Here is a 13578-nt window from a genome sequence, read left to right as displayed (position 1 = left end):
TCGTGCAGTGCAGGGTTTGATTTATCTTCATGCTTTACCATTTCACCTGGAGCAAATTCTGCACGATGGTTATACCCAAGTTGATGAGGATATTCGGCAGGGTTGTTTCTGAATATTAACATGATATAAGACAAAACACAACTTTTTTCTATTCTTCATTTATGAAATCATACTTCACATGTGAGATATGAGGCATGCATCAAATATGAAGTAGCTAACTCCAAGGGGGAAGTAGAAATCAAAGGGGTGGCCTAATATTTTGTTAACCGAAAAAACGAAATTAAATCAAGCCAAGAACGACTAAATTAAACTAATTGAGTGATGCAAACATGATCTAAACTAGAAAACTATGACTTTTCATAACTAGCCAGTCAAAAAATTGAAGAACATGCACACATTGGAGCTGGCGGAGGTGGGTTAAAATGTCGAAATCTTAAAATTATGTGTTGTCAAAAAATCCATATTGGGTGCCTAATCTAATTCGAATGGATTACACTAAATATACATAAACTAACAACCATATAGAACCCTGGTAGTTTCTATTTGGAATGTGGTTGTGTAGACATGCGATATTGGGAGAAGTGTGACACTGGCAACCCTATAAGCAATGCTAAGGCATTCCTATAATTTTTTTTTCAAATCCAAAACATCACATCAAATTCAGGCCATGAAAAAATCTCTCTTATTCAATGAATCGTGCAAACAAATATGTCAAATCTATGAGGTTTTTAACACTAGAATGTGAAAACAAATAAAGTAGTAAAAAAGAATGGAAAACTAAGGAGTGCTCGTGTTGAAATTAACTTCACTTGTTTCCCGTAGCTATCTATTTCACACTTGTTAGGCTGAAGCATGCTGCCGCACTCTTGAGATCATTCTGTGACACATGCTCAATAGATTGCGTGGTACCCTTGAACGATGATTCAGCACTGCATATAAATTTAATTAAGTTTGTTAATCACTACACGGTTGCTAGGACTGAAACGATGACCTTTCTTGGAGGAGCAATTATTCCGAACCACTACACTAGTTAATGTATATATAAGATAAATTTGTATATACATATCTAATTAATTAGTACTAATTAAATGTGTGGAGCTAGCACAAATTACCTTGACTCACAGGCGTCTTTGGATTCAATATACGATTGCCGATCATCAGCAATTGTATCAAATGGAATGTCATCGTAATCGTGAGGAACATCCATTTCTTGGTGGATAGGAAAGGCTTGTGAGGAAACCAAATTAGACTGAACAGCCATAAGTTGATCAACATTGTTATCGCTATAATAAGGATGTTGAACCCTAAGAGGTTTTACCACATCATTGTCGTCAATATAAACCGCACTAAGTCCATTTGCAAGATACTCATTAGCCACAAAGGACATCCCTGCGGCACCGCCACCAGCAGAAGCATACTGATATTGGTGCTGATAAATTGTCAGAGCGGCGGAGGCGTCGTTGTTGGAAGGCATTCCTAGTTGCAATTGCGAGGAAGGACATGATGAGTAATGTGGGGGAGAGGGAGGGATTCGATATTGGCATTGGTCCTTGCATATTACGAGATGTGTTCTGACGTAACGAAGCTCCTCGATGGCTTGTTGTAATTGGAAGTTCAATTGGTTTATGATGCCCATGCAGCCAGTGACTGGAAATTTGGCACGCATGTTGGATTCGTATATGATTGATCTCATCGCCTCGTTTTGTTGCTCGGGATGAACTTGCTTTCGGATCTTCATTATGTTGGAGACGCCGTACAAACGGTGTGCGTTTTGGAACATCTTGGGCTGATCGGCCGGGAAGTGGGGAGAGAGAGGGCAGTCCTTAGCGCACCGTCGTCTTTGGTATTTGCACGCAGCACAGGCTTGGCTTGTGCCTCCTTTGATCGTCATTGTAGGGTAGAATGTACATTCATCGATGGTTTTAATGATCATCAATCCAGATTGATTGGAGTGTTTGTTTTGTTGAAAAAGATGAATATAAGGTATTGGTTTGGTTTGATCATCAAAAAGCAGGTTGGATTTGCGATTGATAAGACTGAGTTGGGATTAGAAGACCAAGTAAAATTTGAATGTTTCTCTCTTCAAATGTAGATCTTGTTGAACTGATTTTTGAGTATCTCGGAGTTATATATTTATACGCAGTTGCACGGTTAGCTGAAAATCACTTGTATGCCCCTCAATCAATTAAAGAAGCTAAGTACTAATTAAGCTAATTGGCTTGGGCCTAATGATGTGCCAAAATCAACATTGGAATTAGATCAAGTGTGTTTTGTGGACAGAAATCATCACCCATCTTTTAAATTGCCTCTCCCATGGCAGAGAAATTGTTATAATATATGAAGTATATTAGTGTAAATAACTCTTCTTTTGTATCTTGTTTGTGCCAAAAGAATGACAAACAAAGTAGACTGTATAAGTTTCACAACAATTAGAAGTCTGAAGATCTAGTTTTCTGTTTTGTATTCAATTTGAAAAAAAATAAAATAAGTGAGATAAATATTGGAATTATAATTGAAAATCAAATTTTATGATCATGATAATTATAAATTGAAGATTAAAATGGTCATGCATTTATAATGTGACAACATAACTCACATCAAGAATAGCTTAAATATTATGACATGTTTACTTGGAATGAGGAAGTAAGGGATTGTAATTGAATCAACTATCCTCTCCTGGTTTTGAGCCAATCAAATCCACATATTTTTTTAATTTCTTATGTGTTAGTGAACTTGATGAATTTTTTTTTTTTTTTTAGAGATTCTGGGATTGCATTCATAATTCAATAAAAAAAAGTCACTAGTCACAAATGATCATTACAATAATAGAGCGATCTAACATTAAAATTAACTGATAAAATTTATTTGGAGAAGCAAAGAATTGAAATTAAATCAACTAACTGCCCTCCTGATTTTCAGAACGTATTAGTATTGTTTGGGAAGTGGACCTCGTAATCAAACTCGAAGAGGATAAACCCCACATTTAACTTATGCTAGTCCCGTATGAATTAAAAATCTTAATTAGTTCCCTACGAATTAGGAACCACACATTTATATGGTCTTAATTAGTTCTTACCCAATTAGCCGACATCTATGAGTGAGGGACATGTGCAAAATTCTTAAAATTCTTTACTTTCACGCGTAGGCTTCATATAAAATTCTTAAAATTTTCATTTCATTTTTTTCTTTTGGTAAATAAAATCATAACCATCCCTTTAAATTCAATTATATACCTCTCCCTCATAGTTTCCTCAAGTACTTTCCTCAACTTCAGGCCGCCTCTGCCTCTCTAATCCCCATTCCCTTGCCATTAATAAACACATCAATCCACCTTAATTTCTAGTTCTTCCATAAGCTCCGGTCGCGACCGCCACCAAAAGACAAGGCATATTCATTCAAGGTACAAATTAATTGCATTTAATTTCAAGCTAGCACAGATATATTAGAAAATATTGATGTTACACGTTTTTTTGTTCAATCATGCGTGCATGCATGTTAATATCACATGTAATAATATCGATGTACGTAAAATTAATTCTTGTTTGTGTTCAGATCAGTGCATGCATATGTTATGGAGTTTCTGAAGCAAGCCAAGGTGGTACGCTTCCTAAGCCACCATAACAAATACCTCTTAGCCGCTGACGATGAAGTCTCCGTTTGGCAGAACCGCGACGGCACGGTGAAGAACGCAAAGTGGACGGTGGAGTTGATCAGCCAAAATTCGAACACGTTACGATTGAAGAGCTGTTTTGGGAAATACTTAACAGCCTTAAGCACGCCATACCTTCTGGGAATCAAAAGCAAGAAGGTATTGCAAACCCTACCGAGGACATTGGATTCAATAGTGGAATGGGAGCCTGTGAGCGTGGCAGAAGGATACAAGGTGAAGCTGAAGACAGCCAACGGGCAATACTTGCGTGCAAATGGGTGTAGCTTACCGCCGTGGAAAGACTCCATCTCGCACGACAATCCTAACTGGAGAAGTACAACGAAAGATTGGATTTTATGGAATGTGGATGTTGTGGAGATTCGTCTGGATGATCAACAACAACAAGAACAACAAGAACGACAACGACAACGAGAACAAACAAATATTAATAGTGATCATAACGCTGGTAGTACTGGTGGTGATGATGATCATGATCAAACAGAGCCCGGATCTCCACTGGAGATTGATCTTACATCGCCCAAACAGAATTCACCTTCATATACGAAAAAAAATTAGCACGCTTGATGTCGGAATTTGCCACCTTATGATCTCGAGATCTTAATGTAACTCGTAATCGAAAAAAGAAAAAGAAAAGATCTTTGTGTAACTTGGTAACATGTATTTTGGTCAGACCATATTTTTCTATACAACTGACTCAATTTCTTCTTCTATTTAGCAATTTGTTGGTTTTTTGCATTTGTAATGACAAATAAATTAACAAGCGCCCATCGTTTGAACAAATGAATAATTAGTAATATGAAATTAGATAAGATGTAATTGATACGGTGAAGAGATATATTGCAAGTCTTTAAAAAAAATGCACATCACCCAACAAAGCAATGCATGTTATGGTTTATGGGTTTTTAGGTCAAGTGCTAGAGTATAGAATATTTCTAAATGTCCTATATGTACTGCTTGGTGTATTCGAAACATATAAAGATTTCTCCAAGTATTAAAGCACGTAATTTAAGGTGTAAAATAATTGTTGGGTCAACTTAGACGTGTGATGGTGTTATTAGAGAGACACAAAATAAAAAATAAAAAACAGAAAATATAAATTTGGAATTTGAATTTGGATTGGATCACTACGCCTAATAGATGCCCAACCACCGCTTCTCCAAATCCAGTATTTGCGTTTGTTTTCTGAACGACCTTTTTGATTTGGATTTTCAACCATAAGATAAGACCATCCATTAGGCTTAATATATCTTCCTCTCATATATAGTTTCCTTAATTTCCTCAACCTTTGTCAACCTTTGCCTCTAATTCCTTGCCATCAACAAACAAATCACGCAAGACGCCAATTTGCTTCATATCATTTGCCGTTTTAGTTCAAGGTATACAAATTACATTTCAAAATTTCAGACAAAAACTAATCACCATAACTAATCACCATTCTTAACTCTTCACAATTAACGTTATACATTTTGTTCAATCCATCGGTTCTCTGTGTTCTGTGCGTAATCATAGTAATTGATCAATCTTATTGTTTTCAGACAAACATGGAGTTGTTCAAAACAGCCAGAGTGGTACGCTTACGAAGCCACCACGACAAATATCTATTAGCAGACGACGATCATGAGTCGGTATGCCAAGATCGGGATGGAACGGTGAGGAATGCGAGATGGACCGTGGAGTTTGTCAAAAATTCAAACACTTTACGTTTCAAAAGCTGTTATGGCAAGTATTTGACAGCCGCCAACATGCCGTTCAGGCTAGGATTGAGAGGCAAGAAAGTCCTACAAACCCTGCCAAAGAGATTGGATTCTTCTCTAGAATGGGAGCCTATAAGAGAGGGATGTCAGGTCAGGCTCAAGACTCCCTACGGCCAATTCTTGCGGGCAAATGGGGGTGTGCCGCCTTGGAGAAACTCTATCACCCATGATGTGCCTCATAGAACTGCAAGCCAGGACTGGGTTCTGTGGGATATAGATGTTATAGAGTTTCGGCCTGAATCTCCGAAACCTCGGCCTGAATCTCCAGAACGCCAGCCTGAATCTCCAGAACGTAGACCAGTGGCTCTACCCCCGCCCCCTCCACCACCTGAACTGCTTGCAGAACCTACAGAACCAACATCTCCATCCAAGATTGAGCTTAGGTCGCCACGAACTTCCAAAGAAGAGGTTTGTTTTGATCGACAAGACGACTCTAATTTTTCCGTGGCTATCAAGTTTGATTGTATTTTTGTGATAAGTTGGATGATTTTGTTGTTTGTTCTTGAATGCAGTCAAGTGAGTCATTCAATCATGGTTCTCCGATGAAAGATGCAGGGAGAATGATCCACTATCATGTGGCTAATGATAAAGGAGATGTCAAGGATTCAGCTGAAGAGTTTTCCTTCTCCTTAAAGGGTAGCGAGGTAGAGGGGTTGAAGAAGAAGTTGAAGGAAGAGACCGGGCTAGAGGAAATTGTTGTGTGTTCTCGTAATCCACTGAATGGGAAACTGTATCCCATTCGTTTACATCTTCCTCCAAACAACCATGATATGCATGTTGTTGTGGTTCCCTCTTCATCTGAAGGTTCGTAGTTCTCAAGGTCTTAACAGGTTTTCATGTCTTCATCTTGATGGTTCTAAACATGTTGGATATATCGGTGATTCTACTAAGCTTTTTGAATTGTAATGAAACTATTTTGTACCATATTTACTGATAATGTGATGCATATTATTTCTCAACATATTTAAGTCATCAATAGACCCACATATACAAATCCAAAAACGTTTTAATGAAAACGTTTTCATGTCTGAATGTAATAAAACATATACCTTGTTTATTTGTATATCCATGCTGATTTAATAATGGTTGTCATGTGTCCTTCACCAGCAGGAAGTGACTTGGGACTGGACTGAATTTGCAAAACCTGTGAACATCAGATGCCCGCTTATTCTATACATTCAGTTCCGAATCTGCTCAAATTTGCAAACACAGATAGGAAGCAGAGTGGAATAACCATAACTCATCATTCACATCGCTACAGAGGGGAAGTAGCAAATCATGCACAAAAGCAAAGGAAATGTCTTTTCCAGATGATTATTCAGTAAATTGGTTCATGAAATTTTTCAGGGCTATACTTAATTACTTTGTTCATTTTTTGATATTCTTGATGTATGAGAACAAATAAGACAAGTCTCATTTAGCACAACCAACTGTATTCCAATTGTATGGTTACTAATGCGAGGTTGAAGTTTATAATTGAGATCAGTAAGTAGAATCCATGTGAAACCAATCCATCTATAATCTCATTAAAACTATAACATATAATTCATGGAGTTGATATACATTAGGAAATCGGGATGGTGCTATTAAATCTGGTAGTGTTTCCATGATCAGATGAAGAAATTTAAGCAGATTTACCATCGTACCAGTCTCTGTTGCAGGTGGTGACCAAAAGCACTTAGTAATCGAAGACTGTGAGTCCATCATCCTGCAAAGATAAATCTTTAAATTATAATTATCTTCCAGGAATACTTGTCAACTCAATGCTTGTGATTAAAGGGTTAATAATATGAAATAAGGTATATAGGATCGGTTATAGGAAAGAATTCTACGTTAACCATGCATCTTCCTTCAGACATTGCCCAGTAGTGGGTGAAGTCTATGTGAAACCAGCTTGATAAGAACATTTGAGCAGCCATGGGCAATGAGAAGTCATAACCCTTGAGGATCCAGAACCGTTAAGTATGCAAACCATTCAACATAATCTAGAAAGGGTCCTGAATTGAGTCAGCACATATTAGGTCCAGCATTGCGCATATCCATGCTTGATGTGAATGTGATACGTCTCCTGAAACAAACTCATTAACCTTCCCATCCACCTCTATCATACTGCATCCTGGTGTCTTCTTGATTCCACTTTCACCGATCATCTTCCGTATCCTAATTGCATCTTCACCTCTCCGTGCACCCAAATAAATGTTTGATAACTGAACATAAGCACCAACTTCCTCTCCCCTGACATCATTTTCTAGCTGTAGAAGTTCTTTAACAGCAAGCTCTGCAAGATCTACATTATTATGGATTCGGCACCCACTCAGTAAAGCACCCCAGACAGAAGCAAGTGGCTTCATGGGCATTTTTCTGATAAGCTTAAGTGCTTCATTTAACCGACCTGCCTTACAGAGCAAGTCTATAACACAGCTATAATGCTCATGTTTGGGCACAATCCCGTATTGAGTTTTCATGTTGTCTAATAGAAGCTTACCCTTCTCCAGGAGACCTGCATGAGTACAAGCCATTAGCACTACAAGAAGGACGACCCCGTCGGGCCTTAGACCATCATCCACTTGCATTCTCTCCAAGCTATGAATTGCATTAGTTGCACATCCATGTGCTGCAAACCCCCCAATCATAGCTGCCCATGAGACCACATTCCTTTTTGGCATTCCCTCAAAGGCTTCCACAGCCAAATCTATACAACCACACTTGGCATACATATCAACAAGCGCAGTCCCGATAAACACATCTGACTTCAACCCTGTCCTCTTTTTAACATACTCATCAATCCACTTCCCCTGCCGAAGAGCCCCCAAATGAGCACAAGCCGCTAGCCCAGTAGCTACACAGAAGTTATCAGGCTCAAACCCAGTTACCAACATATCCCGGAAAACCTTCAAAGCCTCAGAAGCCAAACCACACCTAACATACCCATTCATAAGAACATTCCACTGTATAACATCTCTCTCAGGAATTTCATCAAACACCTTCTTGGAATCATCCAAAACCTTGCACTCGGCATAAAGTCTAACAAGGGCTGTCTGAACATGAGCATCCACTAAAAACAACCCATTTTTAACAACCCAATTGTGAATTTGCCTGCCCGAAACTAGCCAAGAGCAATTTGCGCAAGCCAAGATGACAAAGTTGAAAGTATAATTATCGGGTCCCAAGCTGCTCTGTTTCAACATGAGAAGGAAATAATGCACAGCCAAATGAGGCTGAGAACTGCGAGAGTAGGCTCTGATGAGGGTATTGTACAGGTAAGAATTTGGGGTCTGGATTTGGTTGAACAGAAGAGACGCATACGAAAGGTCACCAGAGTTCGATAGCGCGCAGAAGGCGATGAGCTTGCTGATGGCGTAGTTGTTGAGGTGGAGGCCATTGGTGATGAAGATGGCGTGGGTGGCTTTGAGTTTGCGCATGTTGCTGCAGCCTTGTGCTAAAGACATGCATCGCTTCCATGCTTGTATGCTACTGTTGCAGAAGAACCGGCTCATATACGTATACGTCTGCGTGCATGTATTGAAGCCGTTGGGGGAAGAATTGAAAACCAAGAGAGGGATAGCAACGACACGTCGTTCTATAAGACTCCTGCCACGTCATAATCCCACACCTTACTCTTTTTGCTTTATCCGCAGCGACGGTGCAAGCAACTGGCATCGTAAATCGAATAGACAGGAGGGAGCGCCCATGAGCTTCACCTTGGCGCGCTTCGTCCTCCTTCACTCTAGGGTCTGCTCAGAAGCTGCAACTACCACCAAAAACAATGGCGGTCTTATTTCAACCCTCAATAAAAGAAAATTTACTTCGACTGCCATCCCCAGAGCTCAAAATAAGGTAGCATGATAATAATTTTTTCATCCATCTTTGTTTCTAAGACGCAATTTTTTATCTTCATGTTCTTTAGAAGATTTTGAACTTATTTGTTTGAGTTGTTTGATGGGTAGACAAGTGAAGAGCTACTGGTGGTAGTTGGGGGCGGAGCAGCTGGGGTTTATGGAGCAATTAGAGCTAAAACTCTGGCTCCTAATCTCAATGTAGTGGTCATTGAGAAAGGAAAGCCTCTATCCAAGGTAAGTCCCTTTTCACAAGGTTTTTTTTTTTTTTTTTTTTTTTTTTTTTTTTTCACGGCAAGAATCAGAGATTATTAAGCCAAGTTGGTTTATTATCCATTTGTTATTGGCAGGTAAAAATTTCTGGAGGAGGCCGATGCAATGTGACAAATGGGCATTGTGTTGATAATAAGGTAGTAAATACACGGGGTTAAATTGAAATTAGAACATCTTGCATGCATACATTTTGGTTTTGTTCAGAATGATGATTTTGGTCGTAGATGTTGGCAGAAAATTACCCTAGGGGTCATAAAGAATTGAGAGGAGCATTCTTCAATGTGCATGGGCCAGTTGATACCATGTCCTGGTTTTCTGAACATGGGGTTAGGCTGAAGGTTGGTACCAAGCTACATGTCAGTTTCTTTAAACATGTGTTTATTGTGCATGTTTAATTTGTTCTCTGCTGACCGTAGATTGAGGACGATGGAAGGGTATTTCCTGTCAGCAACAGTTCGTCTACGATAATTGATTGTCTCATGTCTGAATCGACACGACTGGGAGGTATGTTTGTCCACTGATGGAATGATGCTGCTATTTGATCACTTCAGTCTGTTCCTTTGTATTAACCCTTATGGGGCTCTTGTTGAAGAGCTACATCTAAGATGGCTTTTATTTGGCAAGAAGTTATTTTCAGTAGTATGTTGTCATTTCATAGACAACTAGTCCTCTCTACTCCTTTCTCGGTCTTATAATATTTATCTAACATCCAAATCAGGATGCTTGAGTGGCAGAGTTCTAATATTATGACTTGCAAGTTGTTTCTGCTGAAATTGGTTCCTCAACCAGTTTCTCTGCAGACTGGAAAAGCTGTGATAACTGCATCTCCTACTGCTGGAGGGAAATTTCTTCTAGGGATTGAAAAGCGCACCTTCAGTTCCCCTGAATATGTTGAAGCTGATTATCTTTTGATTGCCAGCGGTAATAGCAAGCAGGTTGTGATAGATCCTTATTCCTTTGCTTGTCATGTTGATGGATTGAGTTTGTTGAAATGTCTTTGTTCTTGTGTCAGGGTTACAGTCTTGCATCTCAGCTTGGTCATTCAATTGTAGATCCAGTACCAAGCTTATTTACTTTCAAGATTGAGGATCCACGGCTGGCAGATTTGTCAGGGGTAATTTTCTTTCATAATGATCAAAATCCTTTGCTTACTGCGTATCAAATTATTAACCATCATTGTCTTTATTTGCTTATGAAACATGTGTACTCGAGAGAAACAAGCTTGTGTATGGTTCTTAACCCTTTTTTTTTTGTAATCACATTCAGATTACATTCCCTAAAGTTAAGGCAACACTGAAAATAGAGAATGCCCGAAGGAATATACCACAGCTTACGCAGGCATGTTTTATTTGTTGCCATCATTTAGATTTTCAATAATTCATGTGCCATATCCAAAATATTTGGAACTGTAGGTTGGACCTGTGTTGGTCACGCACTGGGGATTCAGTGGGCCTGCAATTCTTCGGTTATCTGCTTGGGGCGCCTGTGTTTTATCCAGTTCAGGATACAAAGGAAAGGAGATTTCTTCTTTTGTTATTTTATTTTTCCGGCCACATCTTTTCATTACCTTTGAAATATTGTTTTTTCTCAACTTGGTAGCATCTGGATGCAGGGACTCTTATTGTAGACTTCACACCTGATGTGCATATAGAAGATCTGAAGTCAATCCTCACCCAACACAAAAATCGGTTTGCGGTAGTCCTTGGTCTTAACTCTTATTGCTTCCTTGGTGAACTTGTAGATTTCTATTTAATCAAATGTCATGGTCAAAGTGAAACTGTGGAACTAGTTTCTTTATGAGTAACGATGGGGCTAGGTGGGTTTATAATTGAGCACACCCAACTCTGTATCTGGGTTTTGCATAAGAAGGTGGACTTACAAATACTTAGGTTCGGAAGAAGTTGGTGTGAACCAGTAATGACATAATGCCTTAAGACCGAACTTCTGAAATTTGGAAACAATCTTATCAACTGAAGACGTATGCCATGTTTATATATTCACTTATGTTAGGACTGTGACACAATACGCTTAATTTTATTCTAAATACTTCTCACTTACATTATACTCTTGCAATTTGTTGTGCCTTGAATTGACAATTCTCTTGCTTTTTGCCTATACCCCTGCAGAAGCAAAAACTGTCCAATTCATATCCTTCAGAATTTGGCCTTGTGAAGAGATTTTGGATATATATATTGGGTCGCCAGGTTTTATTTTTGTTCCAAGCTTAAACATGATATGTTGCACTCTTAAAGAGAAATTAGCCTCATAGATATATTTTTCTTTCAATATTCATGTGTAGGGTTTACTTGGTGATACCTTGTGGGCTTCCATTTCAAAGAACTCATTAATTTCTCTTGCACATATGTTAAAGCATTGTAACTTTTATGTTACAGGAAAGGTAGGTTTTGGTAAACCTGCTCTGCACCCCCCAAGTTTTTTCTTTAAGACAAATCTTTTGCACCTTATTGAAATATGTGCTTCATTTCATGGTGAAGAGTCAATATAAGGATGAATTTGTCACTGCTGGTGGTGTTCCACTCTCTGAGGTCTCTCTCTCTCTCTCTCTCTCTCTCTCTCTCTCTCTCACACACACACACACACACACATATATTAGAAGTGTAATTGTGTTTCTTGCTTTTGTGAAGATATCGATGAATACGATGGAAAGCAAAATCCAGTCACATCTATTCTTTGCTGGAGAGGTAGTATGCATGGAAAATACTTGTTTTGTTCATTGGAAAAAAATAAAAAACAATCCATACTTGCACTCGTGCATGCACATACAGGCACATGGTGTCCTACTTATGGTGCTGAAAGTAAACATCTGTTTTCAGGTACTGAACGTTGATGGGATAACTGGTGGTTTCAATTTTCAGGTAAAAGACCTCTCATATAAAAGAAATGACAAATTATAACCATTTAACAGGTTGTTAATACTATGACTGTAGTATGTTTGAATATTAACTTAAATTTTCAGAGGCCTTCTTCTAAAGTCACTGCATGCAAAGTCTGGCACCAAGAATAAATTGTTGGTGTTGAAAATATTGCCTTGCTCAAGATTTGGGTTTACACGGTCAAACATTCAACTCGTAAGAACCATTGGTGGAGATTTTCCCATCTAATATCTTGTCGTCCATCATCAAAGTGGACTTTGACCTTGTCCTTGATAATCTTGACAGGTTTAAGCATGTTTTTGTTCTGCCCAAATCAAAGGATGGCCAATGCAATTTTTTTCTTTGTTCTATAATCGAAATTGCAACTGGCATAATGTAATAGTCAAAGAGAGAAAATTCATGATTAATGGTCTAGCTCCCCATCTCATGTTAGACTTTGAAAATGTTCTACCATGCCATTTATAATCATATGTTAGTTCAAAATCATCACTCTGTTCTCCTTGGGCTGTTTTTGCTGCAGAACGCTTGGTCTGGCGGATACATTGCAGGAACTAGTATTGGCAAACAAGGGGTTGGTGCTTAAGTTATCTATGCGAGGGACATTTTTGACAAACTTGGTAAGCAATTTCTTGGTGCTAAACTGGTTATTTGCGTTGGGAAGATACAGGAGACAACACAGAAGTATTTGCTCATAAATGTTGACTCAATTTAATTGCTTAACTACTATACAGATGGTCCAGATGAAGAGGCTGCCGCTGATGGCTATGAAAGACCTGACAAGACAGTACTAAACGTGAAAACCCCCCTTGTTTTCTTTACCTAACAATTTTGTTTGTCAGTCTGAGTCACGACCAAATACGTTTGCTTTCAAGAAACGAACAAATACATCTGTGTCGTCTTAAAAAACTATTTTTGTGAGTGCTGCAAGCATTCACAGAATCACGAGTTTTTTATTTGATCTTCTTATCTGGATGTGATTTCATGTTTCTGAAAGGTGCACTAGGCTGAATGTGGAGTTCGGGGTGATAAATGATAATTAAAATCTTAATCAGCTGCCTTTTTTTGTATTTATTTTATACAAATGATAATCTAAATTAATGAAATTTATCGGGCAAGGGAGCGGGTTCACTTCTGTAACCAACCGCACTAAC

The 13578-nt window shown here is 38.6% G+C and overlaps 4 protein-coding genes across 12 annotated transcripts; 2 read left to right on the top strand and 2 right to left on the bottom strand.

The window, feature by feature from the left end:
• On the bottom strand, window positions 827-2031 carry LOC18783967 (LOB domain-containing protein 27). The gene is made up of 2 exons (XM_007216396.2): window positions 1113-2031; window positions 827-929 (listed from the first exon to the last, which is right to left on the bottom strand). Exons 1-2 carry the CDS (start codon window positions 1931-1933, stop codon window positions 827-829), a joined length of 924 nt encoding a protein of 307 aa, XP_007216458.2. The 5' UTR covers window positions 1934-2031.
• Window positions 4823-6909, top strand: LOC18783056. 2 transcript variants are annotated; one of them, XM_020560840.1, is made up of 4 exons: window positions 4823-5046; window positions 5206-5832; window positions 5937-6228; window positions 6535-6909. In XM_020560840.1, exons 2-4 carry the CDS (start codon window positions 5212-5214, stop codon window positions 6555-6557), a joined length of 936 nt encoding a protein of 311 aa, XP_020416429.1. In that variant the 5' UTR covers window positions 4823-5046; window positions 5206-5211; the 3' UTR covers window positions 6558-6909. The 2 variants fall into 2 exon arrangements, with proteins under 2 accessions (XP_020416429.1, XP_020416428.1); XM_020560839.1 differs by having other exon boundaries at window positions 6532-6909.
• LOC18784294 (putative pentatricopeptide repeat-containing protein At3g28640) lies at window positions 6351-8997 on the bottom strand. 4 transcript variants are annotated; one of them, XM_020560835.1, is made up of 3 exons: window positions 7257-8997; window positions 7071-7132; window positions 6351-6568 (listed from the first exon to the last, which is right to left on the bottom strand). In XM_020560835.1, the coding sequence occupies exon 1, from the start codon at window positions 8919-8921 to the stop codon at window positions 7410-7412; it is 1512 nt and encodes a 503-aa protein (XP_020416424.1). In that variant the 5' UTR covers window positions 8922-8997; the 3' UTR covers window positions 6351-6568; window positions 7071-7132; window positions 7257-7409. The 4 variants fall into 4 exon arrangements, with proteins under 4 accessions (XP_020416424.1, XP_020416426.1, XP_020416425.1 ...); XM_020560837.1 differs by having other exon boundaries at window positions 7263-8997; XM_020560836.1 differs by having other exon boundaries at window positions 7063-8997.
• Window positions 9046-13478, top strand: LOC18783719 (uncharacterized protein YtfP). 5 transcript variants are annotated; one of them, XR_002270932.1, is made up of 18 exons: window positions 9046-9261; window positions 9372-9497; window positions 9611-9670; window positions 9758-9871; window positions 9950-10037; window positions 10323-10468; window positions 10546-10647; window positions 10800-10871; window positions 10946-11045; window positions 11146-11228; window positions 11660-11737; window positions 11833-11931; window positions 12029-12079; window positions 12179-12235; window positions 12368-12409; window positions 12511-12622; window positions 12713-12836; window positions 12948-13036. XR_002270932.1 is itself a non-coding variant. In XM_020560838.1 (17 exons), exons 1-16 carry the CDS (start codon window positions 9115-9117, stop codon window positions 13008-13010), a joined length of 1428 nt encoding a protein of 475 aa, XP_020416427.1. In that variant the 5' UTR covers window positions 9049-9114; the 3' UTR covers window positions 13011-13044; window positions 13159-13478. The 5 variants fall into 5 exon arrangements, 1 of the variants encoding a protein (XP_020416427.1); XR_002270933.1 differs by lacking the exon at window positions 12713-12836 and having other exon boundaries at window positions 12948-13038; XM_020560838.1 differs by lacking the exons at window positions 12511-12622; window positions 12713-12836 and adding an exon at window positions 13159-13478 and having other exon boundaries at window positions 9049-9261; window positions 12948-13044.

Source organism: Prunus persica, chromosome G3 (genome assembly GCF_000346465.2).
Source record: "Prunus persica cultivar Lovell chromosome G3, Prunus_persica_NCBIv2, whole genome shotgun sequence".
Taxonomy (NCBI): Eukaryota; Viridiplantae; Streptophyta; class Magnoliopsida; order Rosales; family Rosaceae; genus Prunus; species Prunus persica.
Note: the sequence above shows the minus strand (reverse complement) of the source record. Positions and strands in the feature narration are given on the sequence as shown.

What these genes read in the sequence shown, in the direction of transcription:
- LOC18783967 (XM_007216396.2), bottom strand. Translation starts at nt 1,933, where the DNA reads ATGATCATTAAAACCATCGATGAATGTACATTCTACCCTACAATGACG. An exon ending in AAAGACGCCTGTGAGTCAAG is followed by an intron (nt 930 to 1,112) that starts GTAATTTGTGCT and finishes ATTTATATGCAG; the next exon opens with TGCTGAATCATCGTTCAAGG.
- LOC18784294 (XM_020560836.1), bottom strand. Translation starts at nt 8,921, where the DNA reads ATGAGCCGGTTCTTCTGCAACAGTAGCATACAAGCATGGAAGCGATGC.
- LOC18783719 (XM_020560838.1), top strand. Translation starts at nt 9,115, where the DNA reads ATGAGCTTCACCTTGGCGCGCTTCGTCCTCCTTCACTCTAGGGTCTGC. An exon ending in ATCCAGTTCAGGATACAAAG is followed by an intron (nt 11,046 to 11,145) that starts GAAAGGAGATTT and finishes ATCTGGATGCAG; the next exon opens with GGACTCTTATTGTAGACTTC. An exon ending in TATATATATTGGGTCGCCAG is followed by an intron (nt 11,738 to 11,832) that starts GTTTTATTTTTG and finishes ATTCATGTGTAG; the next exon opens with GGTTTACTTGGTGATACCTT.
- LOC18783056 (XM_020560839.1), top strand. Translation starts at nt 5,212, where the DNA reads ATGGAGTTGTTCAAAACAGCCAGAGTGGTACGCTTACGAAGCCACCAC. An exon ending in CACGAACTTCCAAAGAAGAG is followed by an intron (nt 5,833 to 5,936) that starts GTTTGTTTTGAT and finishes TCTTGAATGCAG; the next exon opens with TCAAGTGAGTCATTCAATCA. An exon ending in GGTTCCCTCTTCATCTGAAG is followed by an intron (nt 6,229 to 6,531) that starts GTTCGTAGTTCT and finishes GTCCTTCACCAG; the next exon opens with CAGGAAGTGACTTGGGACTG.